Raw genomic sequence first — 18039 nt, forward strand, 5'->3', positions numbered from 1 at the left:
GACAGAAAGGCAGGATTCTCCACTCTTGCTTCAACCACCTCCCAGACCAGAGAGCCAGGATGACCCACCCTCCTCCATAGCTCTTGAATGAGCCTGGGCTGGCTCGGACAGAAGCGTCTGGCCTGCATAGCTCCCCCAGCACTCCCAATGAGGCTGCAAAGGTGCTCAGATGGGAACCGCTTCTTTGTATTCTCTCTTGGGTCTGGGTGAAAGTCTCCCAGGCCAGAGACCCTACCAGGCCTGAAGTTCAGCACCTGCCCCTGCCCCGCCCAGGTAGCCATCCCTGGGGGAAGGGGATAAAGCTACCCCTAATTACAACAACTACCCCAGGCCCAGCAAGGCCTGAGATCAGGATACCAGGCTGCATTAGACCAACTGTGGGCAGCTCAGCTTTGGGGGCAGACGGAAGATGGTCCCAGACCCTCTCTGTCTGGGACAGAGGCTGTTTTCCTTTGTGCCTCAGTGAAGTGTGCTTACTTTGCTCTTCCATTTCTTATAGCTTCTATCTATTCATCTTCTCATTCTTCCATTCAACAGTCATTTATCTCCTATAACCAGTTAGCCATGAGGGTGTGGATGACTGAGTAACTATCCCTGCCCTGCAGGAACTCACAGTGTAGAAAAGAGAACTGGAAAGGTCATGGCCGAATGTGGTGTTTATTGAGCACTTACTATGTGCCAGGGGTTGGTCTAAGGACTTAACTTGAATAACCTTCAGCAAAATAAATAAATGCTATTTGTTACTGGGTGAGTCTCTCAGTCCATCTGGGCCCACCTCCTCCATACCCCAGGGGCCCGCCCTCAGAAAATCAGCCAGAAACAAAAAATACATTTGCAGAAAGGCAGGAAACTTTATTGAATGATCTGTTCTTTTGAGTCAAGAAGTGGAGAAACCATAGAGGGGGTAAGGCCGGGTAGGGAGAAGAGGAATCCAACCAGGAAAGAAGAGCAGGGAGGGTCCACCCTCAGAGGGTGTCAAGGCCCAAAGGGTTCTGGAAGCAGAGGGATTGGGCCTCAGACCTTGCGGGCCCCTCCCCCTCCTTCTGGACACCATCAGCTGTCTTCCCTGCTAGGGAACCACAGAGGGGAGGAATTAAAATCTTCGGGCAAAGGCATTGCCGTTGGCGTTATTGGTGCCAGCACTGGCACTGCCGCTGGCACTGGCACTGGAGCTAATAGTAGTGCTGCTGCTGTGGGTGATGGTTCCTAGGATCCAGAAGGGAAAGAGGTGATCAGGAGAGAGGGGGGTGAAAACTCCACTTTAGGCCAGGCCAGGGTCCCCAGAGGGCTCACAAACTCCTAATTAGTCAGGAGGTGGATGGATGAGGACTCAAGGGTCCCTAGCAATGGCTTTCTCCAAGCAAAGACTTCAATTTTGGAAGGAAAATAGGTAACAAGTGACTCCTTCCATTCCCAACTCCCCTAATCCCTACACTGAGGAAGGAGGCAGTAAGGCTTACCTCCTGCCAGCTCCCATCAGGAACCCAACACACCTCCCACAGAGAACTTACCTCCTGAAGAGAAGCCTGACATCCTAGAAGGGAAAGAAATGGCAGTAATCAGAGGGTGATAGAAAACAGGTATTTCCCCAGCCTCATAGAATGGCTCAGATCATTGTTTGGAGTTCTAAGTTAGACTTGTTTTTCCCTAGCAGTACCTGCAGCCCTACAGGCAGTAACACCAGGAATCCACAGACCTTCCTACCTCTCTGCCTGTCCTGCCTGTCCAAAAGCCCTTCTAAAGGAATTATTCTTGGTCCCAAGAGGCAGAGCACCTGCAGGTAAACCCTAAGGTTTACTCAGTACCCTCTAACCACAAGGATAGCTTGACTTTTGTTTGGCTTTTGGCATGCTGGGGATCAAACCCAGGGCCTCTTGCATGCTAAGCAAGCATTCTACATACCCAGCACAAATCCACCATCTCAATACTTTCGTTTGGCTGGGCTGCATCCAAATTAATATACCCCTATTCCTGCCAGCCCACGCAAAGGCCTGAATTATAAACTTTAAAGGTGTCAATCCTGCAGCCCACTATGGAAAGGTCCCTGGGTCTGACTGGAGAGACTAGGGGAATTCTGACCCCAGCTCTGCTTCTAGGATTTTTATACTCAGATAGGGCCAGGTCCCTCTCTGGCATGGGTTAAGCTGTCTCAAAAGCCCTGCCCGATCTGCACCAGTGCTGGCAGCCACTCTCCCAAGAGAACAGAGCCTCAGAACCTACTTGGCATCCTGGCCCTCCAGCAGGCTGCGGTAGGTGGCGATCTCCTGCTCCAGCCGGGTCTTGATGTCCAGCAGCATCTTGTACTCCTGGTTCTGGCACTCCATCTCACTGCGCAGCTCGCTCAGCTGGGCCTCGAGGCTGGTGATGAGCTCCTGAATCTGTTGCAGCTGCAGGGCGTAGCGGCACTCCGTCTCCGCCAAGGTGCTCTCAAGCCCAGCTTTCTGGTGGAGCAATAAGGAATAGGTTACAGCAGGAGCCAGACTTGGAGAGAGAACTACAGGTGAGGGAGAGTGAGGGGGCCAAGGCAGAGGGGTACCATGCTGAGCTGGGACTGCAGCTCAATCTCCAGGCCCTGAAGTGTCCGCCTGAGCTCCGTGATCTCTGTCTTGCTGGTCTGGATCATGGCAGCATTGGAGGATACCTCCTTGTTCAGCTCTGCGCTCTGAAAGTCAAGCAGGAAGCAAAGGATGGGGGGAGCTCAACTCAAAGTCACGCCCACCCTCTGGCCAAGAGTTCATGTCTGCCTAGCCAGCATCACCTGGCAGGCTAGTACCTTGCTCTGGAACCATTCTTCAGCATCCCTACGGTTCTTCTCTGCCATGGCTTCATACTGCTCCCTCATCTCAGCCAGCACGCGGGTCAGGTCGATGCCAGGGGTGGCATCCATCTCCACGTTGACCTTGCCTACCACTTGGTTGCTGAACTCCTTCATCTCCTGCACGATGGGAAAGGAACATGTATAAGATGTATTGGTCTTCCCTCACTTTGGCCTTGAGTGGCCTGTAGATCACTCTGGAAAGGGCTTCCAGAACCCATATGGAGCAGAGGCTGCCTCTTTACCTCGGGGCGGGGGTCGGGGGAGGTCCCTCACCCCATGGCAGGCCTTCACCCCCTCTCACCTCCTCGTGGTTCTTCTTCATGTAGGCCAGCTCCTCATTCAGACTCTCGATCTGCATCTCCAGGTCGGTCTTAGACAGGGTCAGCTCATCCAGCACCCTGCGCAGCCCGTTGATGTCAGCCTCCACGCTCTGTCGCATGGTCAGTTCATTCTCATACCTGAAAGCATCAGAATGGTTTCTCTTTAAAAGCAAGGCATAAAGAATATAAAATATGCCCTGCCCTTTCCCCCTGCTCTAGGTTCTACTACTTCTCCAAGACCTTCACTCCTGCTTGTTTTTTAGTGTCCCTCCTCCCCCCCCCATCAGAAGAGCCTTTGTCTAAAATGAGAGCTATAAACGGGGGAATGGAAACTCACTTGAGTCTGAAGTCATCCGCAGCCAGCCTGGCGTTGTCGATCTCAAGAAGAACCCGGTTGTTGCCAATGGTGGCTGCCAGGATCTGCAAAACACAGAAGTCATCTCTGAAGGGCTAGAGAGCAAAGGATGGGCAGAACTTGAGGGGTGGGGCTCAGCTCCTCCAGTACTCTGTGACTTTAGCATCTCCAATCTGACCAGGATGTGGGAGATCCAGGATATCGATTTCAGAGGAAAGTACTCTGAAATACACATGTTTGAGTAGCCCATAGCCTCAGACCCTCTACCTCTCTAGCCCGCTGTCTGGAAAGCCTTCTTCTTAAGGTCAGGGGAGATTAATGCCACACATGCTCCAGTAACACCCCTGAGCCAACCTTCCAGCTGAGACTCCATCAAGCAAGTCTTCTCATCCATTTGAATCTCTCCTCCAAACATTTACAGTCCAAAGCACTTAGAGCTGGGACTCAGCCCAGACTGGGGTTTCTCTGTCCTGACAAGCTAATGTCACAGTATGAAAGACAGGCTTCATGGAGAAGCTCCAGGCCCCACACTGTCCTCAACCTCTGCTTCCTCCTACCTTCCATGGCCAATTGAGAATCAGAGGTTACATGGACCCCTTCCAAAGATCAATAGTTTAAGTCCTGGGTTCAATTCCTTGATACCACATAAACAGAAAAAGCCGGAAGTGGTGCTATGGCTCAAGTAGTAGAGTGCTATCCTTGAGCAAAAGAAGCTCAGAGACAGTGCCCAGGCCCTGAGTTCAAGCCCCAGGACTAGCAAAAAAAAAAATCAACAGCTATTTCCAGAACTTTGAATGAAGATGCCTTTCTTTCTCTGTGCATGTCAACCATGCATGATGACTTTCTTTTTAAATGCCATATTTCCAAATATCTCCATGGGGTCTGGATGATATAGATAGAGTCACTAATGAAATAACCACTCAGGAAGCTACACCATTTTTAACAAAATAACATCAAGAATTATGAATCATAGAAAGGATGTGTTTGAGAAGTCATGGTATGAGAAAGAAAGTCCATCAGAAGTAGACTCTCGGTAGTTCACGATTAGAATTGTCCCCTGCAAGAAGGGTAAGAATTGCTTCACACCTGTTTCCTGAAACATGGCATGTGCTGGTCTGGCTTTCCAGGCTCCACTCAACACCAAGGAACCCTTCTGGCCATCCGAGGGCTCACCTTTTCCCGGAGCTCTTCGATGGTCTTGTAGTAGTGGCTGTAGTCCCTCTCTGGGCTAGTTGGGCTCTGTTTCAGGTGCCAGTCACGGATCTTCACTTCCAAGTCAGCATTGGCCTCCTCCAGAGCACGCACCTTTTCCAAGTAGGAGGCCAAGCGATCGTTGAGGTTCTGCATGGTGATCTTCTCATTGCCAGAGATGAGGCTGCCTTCACCGCCAAAGTCACCAAAGCCACCACCAAAACTTCCACCAAAGCCACCTCCAAAGCCACCACCGAAGCCACTACCGGCTCCTCCGCCAAATCCACAGCTCATGCCACCCCCGTAGCCTCCAGCCGATCCTCCAGAGACAAACCGAGAAGAACAGGTAGAAATACTTCGACCTCCTCCAAGCTGGCAAGAGCCACCTCCAAAACCACCTCCATAGCTGGTGGAAGAGCTCTGCAGGCGACAGCTCATGGTAGCAGTAAGACTGAGAGTAGGTGCAGAAGGAAGCGTGGCTTGGCCGGAGCCGAAGACTGTGGCTTCTGCTCTGGTGTGGATGCCTTTTATGCACCCTCCGTGGGGGTGGTACATGCTCGATCCTCCCTTCTCCACCCTCTGACTTGGTGCCTGGTGCCAAGATACTTTGTTTCCCATAATCCCAGTTACCCCTGCTCTCCAAGGTGGGCTGTGCCTTTTGGGGGTGGCTTTTTTTTTAATCCTTTACAAAAAGGATGATTCAGAAGGACCAGTGGTTTTGACAACTGAATTCTGTTTCACCTCTTCACAGAAGGAGCTTGCTCCCAGGCTGTCAGCTCCACCCTGTATCAGAATGGGGACTGAGCTGCAGCCTTCTTCCAGGGAGCCTTCAGGAGGGAAGGGGTAGCTGCAAAGTAGACCTGTGCTTTCTGAAGTCTTCACATCCCTGAGACTTCCTTCTTTCCATCTCTAAAGTGTGTGTGTGTCTGTCTGTCTGTCTGTCTGTCTGTGTGTGTGTGTCTGTGTGTGTCTGTGTCTGTGTGTATGTGTTGGTAGTGGGGCTTGAACTCAGGGCCTAGAACTCTTGCTTGGCTTTTTCACTCAAGGCTGGCACTCTCCCCCCAATTCTGACTTCTTGCTGATTAAGTGGAGATAAGAGTCTCAGAGACTTTGCTGCTTTGGGCTGGCTTCAAACCCTGGTCCTCAGATTTCAGCCTCTTACGTGGCTAGAATTACAGACATGAGCCAGCTGCTCTAGCCTTCCAACTCTAAAATTTCTGACTACAAAGCTATAGGCTCCTTCTAGCACCTCAGCCCTGCCAGTTCACCCAACAAATCTGATGACCAGCGGTGTTGATCTTAGAGAATCAACTACCTTGAGCATGTTTATGCAGAGAAAGAAATGGCTTCTTAGACATATACAAAATGTAATGGTGACAAGAGTCCTTTGAGGCCTTCAGGGGCCAAATACAAATGAAGAAAATGAAGCCCAGAAAAAGACATACCCCTGTAAGTTATACATGCTAATATTTGCCAGCTCTTACCCTATGCAAGGGATGGGCTATGTACATCACACTCTCTGTCTCATTTGATCTTTGCAGAGTCCCTTGAGGCAAGACCTCTTAATATCCTTACACATAAGGAAACTGAACCTTAATGGTGAAGATCTAAACTGAGTTCTGCCTGACAGGGAAGAATCGCTTTTAGACATATTTTTCAGGCAAGACATATTTTTCAGGCACTACAGACTATAAGCCATGAAGTGCTCAGCCCGATGCATCTTTGGCTATGCATACCACTGTGTAAACCACCATCCAGAACTTTCTAGAACCCCATAAAGTTCCTTGTGCTTTTTCCCAATAGTAACCATTCCTCCAATGTCTGTCACCCAGAGATCAATTCTGAGGTTCTCTCTCGGGATAGTTTGCTTCCCCAGAGCACATTGTAGAGATATTTCGTCTGTCACAACTGGAAGGTTTTTTTCCTCATGGAATGTAGAGGGTGGAGACCAAGAATGCTGCTAAATATACTACAATACACAGGGAAATGCCCCTACAATGAATAATTATCAAGCCTAAAAGGGCTCAGGTACTGAGACCTTGTGGATCAATCCAGCGCATGTGTTCAAAATTCCATTGAGCCATCTACTTCAGAGACCCCATCCAAAACAGGCTTCCTGGTGCCCGAGCAGGGCCTTCTTGTAAGACATCACTCTTAGAGTGTGTTTCATTGAGAGGCCACATAGAAGGATAGGACCCAGGAACTGGGTTGAGGTGGTGCAGTATGGCTGAGACTCTCACTCGGGGACTGCATGGGGACACAGCCAGGGAAATTCACACCATTCAAGCTAGAGGCAAAGACCTTGAGTGGGCCTCCCAGAGCCTCGCATAGAATTTTCCAGGGGCTAAGACCCTAATCTGGGGCTCCTAGGCCCCCATGCACCAATGATGGCCTCTCAGAGCAGGGTGGGTGGGGCACAGGCACGAGATTATCCTGGAACCCCTCGGCTGATTCAGCAAGACCAGAAGAAAGAGAACTGAGTCAGCACTTGGTTGCCTTTTGTGTTCTGGGGTATGGAAGGCAGCCTGTGTCCACCCAACAAGTAGGTGGCAATGCCAAGAGAACCAAGGCATGCTAGCTAGAATGCATGCTATAGTGAGGGCAGGATTCAGGCTGACCCCTGACCCTGCCCAGCCCTCCCTCCCCAACATGATGGCTCAGCTCTCTCTCTAAAAAGGCATGATTCAGCCCACAATGGGAGCTCTGGCTCTCTCCATGGAGGATCAAAACTGACAAGAAGGTGATTAATGGAACCTGCCAGGCCCGAGGTGACAGTGCCCCAACCGTGCCAGACTAACAAGCAAGTTGGGACCAACGCCTTTTCACGAAACAATGCTGCAGATCCTTCAAAGCCCCAGCAGAACAAACATGACACGGTCATGACATGCCTGCCCTTGCAGGGTCAGAGCACGGCTACCCCCTTCCAAGTAAGGATTCCTGGAGCCCAGCCACAGCAATGCCTTCCTCCCACCCACAGCGATCCCGAGGGTAAATATGGGCCAGATGCTCCTGGAGGGAATTGTGCAGAGCCATCCCAGGAACCCCGATTTCCCTCTCCCCATTCCAGAACTCATGAAAATAGTGTGTGCTTGTTTGTTTTTGCTTTGCTTATGAGCAAAATAAATGTGGGATTTTGTCTCCTCTCCAATTACATCTCAAGGTGAAGTGAAGGAAACCACATTCATCGCAGTTGTTAGTTAGCACACTGCTGTTTAGTCTCACCACAGAAAGAGGGGTTTCAGATGAGGCACCTGAGGTCCAGGGAAGGGAAAGAATTTTCTCATAGATACCCTGAACTTAAGCTTTAAATCTGGCATACTTCCCCCTCTTTCTTTCTCTCTCTCTCTCACCTAGTGAGACAACCTTTCATGACCTCTGAGTATGTCATTCTGCGACTTTGTAAATCAAGATAGATAGATAGATAGATAGATAGATAGATAGATAGATAGATAGATAGATAGATGTGGGAGATGAATCTTTGTCCTGAAATCCTAGCACAGATCCCTTAGTGATTTCTCGAGGTATTCTAGTGCTATTAGACGCATCATTGATTCTAATAATTGGTCTTGGGTATCCGTCTCTGACACAGATCTTTTGCTCCTTTGGAATTTCCTGGTAATCCGAGCATCGTTGGTTCTACCAGAGTGATTCCCGGTGGGCTCATGGATGAAACCTGGTCACCAGAATGATTTTCATCCCTGTCCACCTCAGCCCCCACTCCCTAATCCTCTGGGCAGAGAAAAGGGGCTGGATATTGACTTAATAACTGGTTGAGCCTGCATGCAAAATTCCTACACTATGGGGCTCAGAATGAACCCTGGTTAGTAAATAAGAACATGTCCATGTGCCAGGACGGACACACCTGCAACTTTATGAGCACAGCAGGTCCTATACTTGGAATCCCTCCAAGCCTCCCCTACGTATCCCTTCAACGGGCTGCTCACTGTTGCCTTTAAGATAGCTTGGAGAATAACAAGTAGACTGTTTTTACTGTGAGCTATTCTACTCAAAACTGAGGTCATGGTACCTGTGATGGATAGCCAAGCTGGACAGTAGTCAAGGGACCCATTGTGTGGCGTTGACACCTGAAGTGGGGGGAGGGGACAATCTTGTCGGATGACCCCTAACTTGTGAGGTCTGTGCTAACTGCGGTTAGCATCAGAATTGAACTGACTTTGGAAGATACAAGAGATGGTATCAGAGAATTGCTTAACTGTGGTGGGGGGGGGGGCACATGCTGGCTCATACTCTGTTCTGTGTTGAATAGAGAGAAAAAGGAAAACAGTTTCATTTTGTTCTATCTATGTGAAAAGGTAATAAAAACTAGTAGTACCTAACACTCATCAAAGAGTCTGCATGCATGATCTTACTATGTATATCATGCTTTTATTTTTCAGATGTGGAAACTGAGGCCCAAGAAGGTTAAAAAAAAAAACACTGCTGGAATTTATACGCTCAATGGTGTCAAAGCCAAGATTTGAACCTCTGGCTCCAGAGTCTGCATCTTGATAAGCCACTTTCAGTCCATTGCCAGCCAATCCCCATTCAGGCAAGAGCATCATCTATTAGGTTTTCCATACTTGGGCTTATTCACACCCAGGGCCTGGACAGTGGATGGTCCCACTTCCCATAGTAGCTACATCTGTTCAGCTTACTGCCTGTCCCTGGTCTTAGCTCCAAAGATCAGGAGTTTGTCTATGTACTCACTCAGCACAGGATAGAAGAGACAGGATTGTCATAGGAACTTTCCTATCCAATCCTCTCCTTTTACAGATGGGGAAACTGAGACCCCGGACAGTGAGAAATACAAAGCAATGTGTGGATTTCCAGCTCTGCCACCAGCTCATCACGGGCCTTACACTGAAACTCTTTCTTGGACTCATTATCTTGCTCATGTAACTGTAACCCCTCTGTGCAGTATCTTTACAATAAAAAAGATATCTTTAAAATAAAAATAAATAAACAAATAAATTCCCTCCAGCATGCTGCCTTTCCAAGCCTCTGATTCTCAACAATTTCTCTGTTTTCACCACATAGTTCATCTGCAGAACTAAGGCTTAAATCTTGTCCCTCAGTCCCTCTCACAAGAGAGCCTACCTATCTCCCTGGATTCCAGGGTGGCTAACCCACCTCCAACATCATCTCAAAGATCCCCACCAGAACCCCCCAGGACCATCCATCCAGGACTCTGGACAGCTCCTTCTTCTTGGAGACATCTGATAAAGCATGGCTCAGCAATCATTTGAAATGAGCCTCAATGCCTCAGGCCCTTGGATCCCCACAATCCTCAACCTGAAAATCCTTCTCCTATCACCCAGCCTTTCCAGAAACTCCGCACTGTCAGCAAAATCTTTGAATGAGGTGAACCTGAATTTCAATCCTCCTTCGACCACCCACTAGCTGTGTGGCCTTGAGAAAGTTGCTCAACCTTGCAGTGTTTCCATAGCCACATATGCAAAACAAGTATTGGATGAGTTTGTAGTGAAGGCTTCTCAAATACCTGACATGCAGGAGGCACTGGGCAGGTGAAGAGCTGCTATACCTCCCTGTCACACATCAGGAAATGCAACACCGTCATCAGTACTAGATGACCTGTCCAAGAACCTTCTGAGCCTCCACCCTGCCCTGGCATGTGGCTTTGCCCCCTTCCCTCTCTGATCCCTGAAACTGCTTAGCAGAGTACCCACAGTGACCAGACAAATAACAACAGACAAATAACCACTCATCTTAGGTTTCCTGAGGACAGGATCTTTGTGAAATCTGTCTCTAAACACTGTTCAAGGAACATCTGAGAAGCTATTCCAGGGATTCTTTGTCTTGAAATCTCAGGACAGAAGCTGTCTTTCTGAACCTATTTTCCCCATATAACCGGCTGCCCATGTAGGCTGCCACCAGGTAGACTTCATGCCCAAGACACTAGTGAGTGCCTAAAACTGAACCTGTGACAGGATAAAGCAAGGAAAAGTAAGCATATGTATCAGCTCAACAAACATTGTAGCCCCTACATCGCTGATCTAGCCGGCTGCCCCCAATCCTACAATCTAGGCACCGAGCTGAGGTCTCAGAGTGCAGATGGCCTCGTGGCAAGCTTCATGGTCCTCGTGTCCAGCCATACTCCTCAGTCTGAGACCCACAGAGGAACAAGGGCCTGCTTTGGTCCTCAGGGAACCCATGGCAAGCAGCAAATGCCTGCTATGGGAAGCCTAGACATCATCTGATTCCCAAAGCCACCTGCTCTTCTCTTCTGTAGGGATGGGGACCAGGCATTGCCTGCTATCTGCCTCCCAAGTTGGCTGCAAACTAAGCCTGACCAGTTCTGATTCATACACCCTCTTAAGAAGGGTTTACAGCCAGGCACTGGAGGCTCATGCCTGTAATCCTAGCAACTGAGGAGGCTGAGATATGAGGATTAAGGTTCAAAGCCAGCCTTAGCAAAAAGGCCAGTAGAACTCTTTTGCCCAATTAACTAGGTAAAAAGCTGGAAGTGGAGGTGTGGCTCAAGTGATAGAATGCCAGCCTTGAGTAAAAAAAAAAAAAAAAAAAAACAGGTGAAAGCATGAGGGCTGAATTCAAGCCCCAGTTCCAGGAAGGAAGGAAGGAAAGAAGGAAGGAAGGAAGGAGGGAGGTAGAGAAGGAGGGAGGGAGGGAGGGAGGGAAGAAGAAGGAAAGAAGAATGATCTTTCAGCTTCTGCCACACGAAGTGTTTGAAAAGCAAGGATCTAGGTCAAAGGAACTTGTTCCCAGCCTGCTGTCACCACTTCTGGCGGGTGATCTATTCAGTGAAGTTACTGAATGTCCCCAGGCCTCTGTTTCCTCTTCTAAAACTGATGCCGAAGGCTGATACCCTCTTCACAGAGTCGCTGGGAGAATTAATGAGATGCCATGGAGGAATGCCCTGCCCAGGGCCCAGCGCGCTATAAACACTCAATAAATCCCTTGTCCTTCTGTCAGCCTGAGAAGTCCTGCCTCTGCATGCTCTGGGAGACATTAAATCTCTCCAGAAAGAGCAGGTGCTCTTTTCTCTCCACCCAGGGTCTGGCCTTGACAGAAGGCTTGTGAATGAGGAAGACGCTTGGCCGGACAGGATTCCGTGATGCATGTGGACCCCAAAAAGATCGGTGTCTCCAAAGAACAGAGGTGTCTCCTCTTCCCAGCAGGACTACAAAACTGGTTCTCCCTCCATGACCCCAGGCCCCAGAACTGAGCCAACCCAGACTTCTCCATTTCCTCCTTTCCAGCCCTCCCCCCTCTTTCCCTTTCTCTCTCTCTCTCTCTCTTTCTCTCTGCTCAAGGCTATGAATCCTGTAGCTCAGAGTAACACAAGAATGAGTGGGGGTTTCACTGCTCCAAGCCTAAGAAGAAACTCTTGGAGATTTAGATCAGGACAAGCAACAGTACTGGGCTTGGTGGTGCATGCCTGTAATCCCAGCACACAGCAAAGGGAAGCAAGAAGATCACAAGTTTGGGGGCCAGCATGAGCCGATAAGGATCACCCCCGTATTTAAAAAAAATTTATAAAGTCATCAAGGGCTTGTGCTGCTTTGGGCTTGAGTTTGGGGAAACCAGAGTAGGCTTCCGAGAGGAGGTGTCTTTTCCTCTGGTTACTTTAAGGCCCTTTAGTAGATGGAGATGAGAACTGACCATCTACCCTGAACATCAAGTGTACGTGGCTAGAAAGGAGGCACCCTTCAAGCCGCAGTGAGAACAGAAGCCACCGTCCTGCCCTGCCTTGGTCTGTGTGAGGCTATTGCCCAGATTCCCAGACCAATTCTTGGTCGTGAAGTCATGCAAGTAGGGAGCCCAGGCCAACCCTGCCGCTTATTGCCCACCCATGAGGTCCCTCATCTGTCCGGTATCAGGAGCCTCATCTTCTCAAGGGGAAGAATTAACCATGACCACCTTACAGTTTTATCATTGAGGCACATGGGGGTGAGGGGGCCTAGCACAAAGCCAGCCATAAGTACAGAACCAGGGTCCACCATGCAATTAGAAACTTGGCAAATAACTATTAGATGAGTTTGTGCTGAGTGCCTAGGGAACTCTTTTACCCCCCCACACACACACCACCTCCTCAGTCCCCCGTCATGGGGGTAAGCCAGAAGAGCAACTCACACAAACAGCACTCTTTGTCCAGGATACAGCACCCTGCACATCCTAAAGAATGAATTCTGCATGATCACCAGGAATGAGACCAACATGGCAGGGGTGGGAGGGGTGGCAGGCATCAGCATGTAGACCCCGGGCCTCCTCAGAACTCAGAGGCCAACCTAGACCCCACCAAGCAAAACTGGACATACCACTAAGTATTTGCAAAAAGAAAAGTGGTTCTTTATTACAGGAACAGATACAAGTACCAACAAGCTTGTTATGCCAGACAGCCCTTTCTTGCACTTCCAAGCTCAAAAGGAAGTGGAGAAGAGAAAAGCTAGTGGGGAGAAAGAATGTGCAGAACACCAAACTGGAAGACAGAAGGCCCCTCTTCAGCAAGTTGCTCGCTGCAGCGGGGCCTGGAGTTTACGTTTCCAGCCCCGCTGGGCAGTTCCCTGCTCAGCCAGGGGAAGCCAAGGGCTGGCAAGGTATGTTTCTCCCATGCTGGGTATTCAGATATCTCTCTTGCTGGAAGAAACCAGCTTTCCATCTGAAGACTCCACTACATGGACACGGAAGCTGCTGCTGCTGCTGCTGCTCCCACCACCAGTGCCACCTCCCAGGGAGCCTATAGGAAGAAGAAATCATCTTTAGCATGAGGCAACCTTCCTTTTGTCTCCCCAAAATAGCCAGGATCTGGGCTGAGCTGTGGGAAAATTAGACTCTTTGAGAATGGCTACTGGCCAATCCTGCCAGAGCTACCAGGAGGTCTAGTGTTGAATCACTCATCAGAGATGAGTGACGGGGATGGCAGGTATGCCCGGCAGTGAGCAATAAGGCAGAGCAGGAGTAATTGTGGGCATCTGACCATGCGTGATGAAGGCGGAGCCTAGGAGAGAGACCGATCCAGGACAAAGCCTGCTTAGTCTAGAGTGTTCTTAGGAAATCTCCCATATCAGCCCCACTGGGGCCAAATAAGGTCTACTTTTGTAAAGGGGGCATATCCTAGAATAGTTCCACATCCCAGCTCCATCCATGTTTGGTCTTTTTCTTCTTCCTGATCCAGTGGCTTCAACAGCTCCATTCCCTACCCTCCACCAGAAGAATTTTAAGCCTCCCTACCTTCCTTGATGCCAATGCCAGCCATCCTAAAACAGAAGAGGCAACAGACATTAAGTAAAGGACAAAAGCTCTAGTATCCTTAAGAGATGCTCTGATCAAAAAAGCTCTGGGGACTGGGAAGGTGGCTCAGTGGTAGAGTACTAGTCTCGTGTGCATGAGGCCCTGGGTTCAATTCCTCAGCACCACATAAACAGAAAAGACTGGAAGTGGTGCTGTGGCTCAAGTGGTAGAGCACTAGCCTTGAGCTGAAGAGCTGAGGGACATTGCCCAGTATCAGAGTTCAAGCCCCAAGACCAACAAAAAAAAGAAAAAGAAAAAGAAAAGCTCAAGGACAGCACCCAGGCCCTGAGCTCAAGCCCCAGGAGCAGTGCCTTGTGTGCGTGCATACAGAGGGGGGGGAGGGAGGGAGAGGGAGAGAGAGGGGGGGGAGAGAGAGAGAGGGAGAAGGAGAGAGAGAGAGGGAGGGAGGGAGAGAGAGAGAGAGAGGATGCTCTGGTGGATGCTAAGCACTCCTTCACAGCCCCACCACACGCCACCCTCACATCTTTGAAGTGCTGAGACCTTCTGACAGCCCATTGGTCTAGCCACTCTCAGACAGGCTCTGATCTCTATCCATCTCCTGCAGAGAAGGAAGGAACACTACATCTTCATGATCATTAGTCCAACCTCTGTCATTAACAAGGGAAACATAAATCTAAAGAGGGGAAATGACTTGCCCAAGGCAACAGCCAAAGAGCCAGGTGCCAGGTTCAGACGCTTTACTCCTTGCTCAGCTCTTTTCACTGTACGATACAGGGGCTTGTTTCTTTCAGATGATCCTGCATGCCAGCCACACAAGCAGCCCCTCCTGCCCCCCTGCCTCTCCCACCCCCCACCCCTGCCATGCCCAGGCTCTTACTTGGCATCCTGGCCCTCCAGCAGGCTTCGGTAAGTGGCGATCTCCTGCTCCAGCCGTGTCTTGATGTCCAGCAGCATGTTGTACTCCTGGCTCTGAGTCTCCATCTCACAGCGGAGCTCGCTCAGCTGACTCTCCAGACCACTGATGAGCCCTTGGATCTGCTGCAGCTGTGTGGCGTAGCGGCATTCAATCTCCGCCAGTGAGTTCTCCAGCCCGGCTTTCTGATGGAACAACACATCCATAGATACATCATGCTAGAAAGGAATCCATCAACGACGGGCAAGGAGGTGGGAGGGATGGGGGTGCTCAGAAACCTTAAGGCTTCACCAAACTAGGGAAGGTGGAAGTATCTGTTGCTAGAGAGGCCCAGATAAACCCTACCATGCTTAGCTGGGATTGCAGCTCAATCTCCAACCCCTGCATGGTGCGTCTCAGGTCTGTGATCTCAGTCTTGCTGGTCTGGATCATTTCTGTATTGGAGGCCACCTCCTTATTCAGCTCCTCCGTCTGTAGGTCACACAAAAAGACCATGAGCCCTTGTGGGCCCCTGCACTAGGAGCTATAGGGCAGGGCGTGGCAGGGCAGGACTGGAAGGTCAGACTCACCTTGCTGAAGAACCAAGCCTCGGCATCCTTGCGGTTCTTCTCCGCAATGGCCTCATACTGCTCTCTCATCTCGGCCAACATGCGGGTCAGGTCCAAGCCTGGTGCAGCATCCATCTCCACATTGACCTGGCCAGCCAGCTGGTTGCTGAACTCCTTCATCTCCTGCAGGGTGGGGGAGCCCATTTAGAGAGAGAAGGCAGAAGAGAGTCAAGACAGATCCCTCAGCTCCGCTGAGCCTCCTCCTCCTCTAGAGCCCATCAAGTGAGAACCCCCGCCCTACCCCAAGATCGCAGGTTTCTTGTGTGAATTCATAAATCAATCCAAGACAGTTCCTTCCTGGCCTGGCCTTAGGTCTGAATTACCAGAAGACAGTGCCCCTTCCTGGCCACAGGGACCTCCATTGGTTTAAGTTAGGAAGGGCCGGTATTTCTGAGCCACCGAACCCCAGTCAACTATGAGAAAATACCAGCCCAGCTCTGCCTCCCCCGACCAAGAGCTGCAGCCCGGCTCCCTGACCTCCTCATGGTTCTTCTTCAGGTAGGCCAGCTCTTCATTCAGGCTCTCGATCTGCATCTCCAGGTCGGTCTTAGACAGGGTCAGCTCATCCAGCACCCTGCGCAGTCCGTTGATGTCAGCATCCACGCTGTGGCGCAGGGCCAGCTCATTCTCATACCTGGGAAGACAGAAGAAACCTAAAGTCAGGAAAGGGGAGGAGTCAGGAAAAGGAGGGATGAATAACGGGGTACAGAACAGGTGGGGGGAGGAGTCTTTGCAGGAAGGGAAGACAGCAGTGGAACACACTTGAGTCTGAAGTCATCTGCAGCCAGCCTGGCGTTGTCGATCTCCAGGATGACCCGGGAGTTGTCAATGGTGGCAGCCAGGATCTACAATAGACAAGGATTTGTGTCTGAGGACTGCTGGTCTGTGCTGTGCTCAAGGTCCCCCTGAATGGCCACCTTCCCCTCTGACACCACCAATGGAAACCTGTAGAGTTGCTGGGGCCCACCATCCAGCCTCACCTCCAGCACCCATGTACTTGCTCTGGTCCATGCCACCCTTCCTGCAATACCCCAGGGACTGCTCTCCAGGGAACAGAAGACTAAGGAGGAGGGAATATTGCCTGGAGTCCCCTGGGGGAACCACCCGCCAGGGTTGCTCTAGGTTAGGGTGTGTGTGGTCAGTTCTGGTGATAGCTTTCTTAAGGGATGGACACTTGATCAGCCTCAGCCTCCTCATCCCAACTCAGGATGGCTGCCTCCTACATATCCTGACCGAGCCCTGGCTCTACAGAACATTCTAGTGAGTAGGAAGCTCTAGGAGCGTGGCTAAGCAAGACATTTTACAGATAAGAAAACAGTCTCGGGGCGTGGAAGAGAAAGTAGGGGAGGGGTAGAGCCTGTCTACTGAGTTCCCCACAGTGCCTCTGGCACAGAAAGCATCCTTTAAAAGATGAGACAGACAAGAGATCCCAGCATTTGAGTTCATGAGTTTACTCTTGCCAATCTTGCCAAGAAGGTAAGGGAACACTTCACGCAGCACCCTCAAAGTATTGGGGGACAGAGAGACCAAGCTAGTCTGCCCCTACCTGTGTCCCAGCGGTCCTAACCAGATTCCCAAACCTCTCTGTCCCCCAGCCCTGCCAAGTGGAACAGGTATGTACCCGCAACTGCACAGGCACCCCACGTTTGCCAAGTTACACAGGACACTGTCATGAGTGGGGCAAGAAGGGATTTCCCAAGGCAGCATGAGGACAGCCAGACACCTGCTCCCTCCACACACACCCTTTCATTGACATCTAAGAACTTACTTTATCCCGGATCTCTTCCATGGTCTTAAAGTAGTGGCTGTAGTCACGTTCTGGACTGGCCGGACTCTGCTTCTGGTACCAGTCATGAATCTTTACCTCCAGCTCGGTGTTGGCCTCCTCCAGGGCACGGACCTTGTCCAGGTAGGAGGCCAGGCGGTCGTTGAGGTTTTGCATGGTGATCTTCTCATTACCAGAGAGGAGACCTCCATCGCCACCACCAAAATCACCATAGCCACCACCTAAACCCCCACCAAAGCCCCCACCTAAACCCCCACCAAAACCACCACCTAAACCCCCACCAAAACCACCAGCAGCCCCACCACCAAAGCCACAGCTCAGGCCACCCCCATAGCCTCCACCAGAGCTGGAGGAAACAAACCTGGCAGAAGAAGCTGAAATACTACGACTTCCACCTCCCCCATATAGACTTCCTCCACCAAAACCGCCTCCCCCAGCCCGGAGAGAGCCCCCTCTAGTAGAGCCACCCCCAAAGGTGGAGGAAGAAGTTTGCAGAAATGTAGTAGCCATGGCCAGGCCAGCGAGCGATGGTGAATTCCTAGCAAGCAGGAGAGATGCTCTTAGGAGTTGCAGAGCTGCTCTGAACCCAGAGGGCAGAGCTGCGGAGGACCCCAGCCTAGGACTCTTTATATACCCCTCGGAGGGGGGTTGTGGGGCCTTAATCTCCTCCCCCTGTGCCAAGCCAACCCCTCTACCTGCCTGACAAACACAGCTGCCTCCACACCTCCACGTGGCTCGTGTGGGGTTTTTTTTCTTTTTTTTTTAAGGCAACAAAAGAGATGATTCAGAATTAATGGTGTTTGGCCCTGGGCTGTGG

At 50.6% G+C, this 18039-nt stretch overlaps 2 protein-coding genes across 2 annotated transcripts; both read right to left on the minus strand.

The window, feature by feature from the left end:
- Nucleotides 1-2216: 2216 nt before the first annotated feature.
- Krt13 (keratin 13, type I) lies at nucleotides 2217-5122 on the minus strand. Its single transcript, XM_013037941.1, has 6 exons — nucleotides 4667-5122; nucleotides 3476-3558; nucleotides 3120-3276; nucleotides 2774-2935; nucleotides 2537-2662; nucleotides 2217-2441 (listed from the first exon to the last, which is right to left on the minus strand). Exons 1-6 carry the CDS (start codon nucleotides 5120-5122, stop codon nucleotides 2217-2219), a joined length of 1209 nt encoding a protein of 402 aa, XP_012893395.1.
- A 7922-nt stretch (nucleotides 5123-13044) lies between these two features.
- On the minus strand, nucleotides 13045-17794 carry Krt15 (keratin 15, type I). Its single transcript, XM_013037939.1, has 8 exons — nucleotides 17205-17794; nucleotides 16199-16281; nucleotides 15914-16070; nucleotides 15398-15559; nucleotides 15174-15299; nucleotides 14793-15013; nucleotides 13895-13920; nucleotides 13045-13400 (listed from the first exon to the last, which is right to left on the minus strand). Exons 1-8 carry the CDS (start codon nucleotides 17730-17732, stop codon nucleotides 13285-13287), a joined length of 1419 nt encoding a protein of 472 aa, XP_012893393.1. The 5' UTR covers nucleotides 17733-17794; the 3' UTR covers nucleotides 13045-13284.
- Nucleotides 17795-18039: the final 245 nt, after the last annotated feature.

The sequence above is a fragment of the Dipodomys ordii genome, unplaced genomic scaffold (assembly GCF_000151885.1).
Source record: "Dipodomys ordii isolate 6190 unplaced genomic scaffold, Dord_2.0 Scaffold7, whole genome shotgun sequence".
NCBI classification, from domain to species: Eukaryota; Metazoa; Chordata; class Mammalia; order Rodentia; family Heteromyidae; genus Dipodomys; species Dipodomys ordii.

Coding starts and splice junctions, on each gene's coding strand:
- Krt13 (XM_013037941.1), bottom strand. CDS start 5,122: ATGAGCTGTCGCCTGCAGAGCTCTTCCACCAGCTATGGAGGTGGTTTT. Junction 3,559..4,666: donor TCGAAGAGCTCCGGGAAAAG/GTGAGCCCTCGG, acceptor TGTGTTTTGCAG/ATCCTGGCAGCCACCATTGG. Junction 2,663..2,773: donor AAGAATGGTTCCAGAGCAAG/GTACTAGCCTGC, acceptor CTTGACTTTCAG/AGCGCAGAGCTGAACAAGGA.
- Krt15 (XM_013037939.1), bottom strand. CDS start 17,732: ATGGCTACTACATTTCTGCAAACTTCTTCCTCCACCTTTGGGGGTGGC. Junction 15,014..15,173: donor TGCAATCCCAGCTAAGCATG/GTAGGGTTTATC, acceptor TTGTTCCATCAG/AAAGCCGGGCTGGAGAACTC. Junction 13,401..13,894: donor TGGCATTGGCATCAAGGAAG/GTAGGGAGGCTT, acceptor TTCTTCCTATAG/GCTCCCTGGGAGGTGGCACT.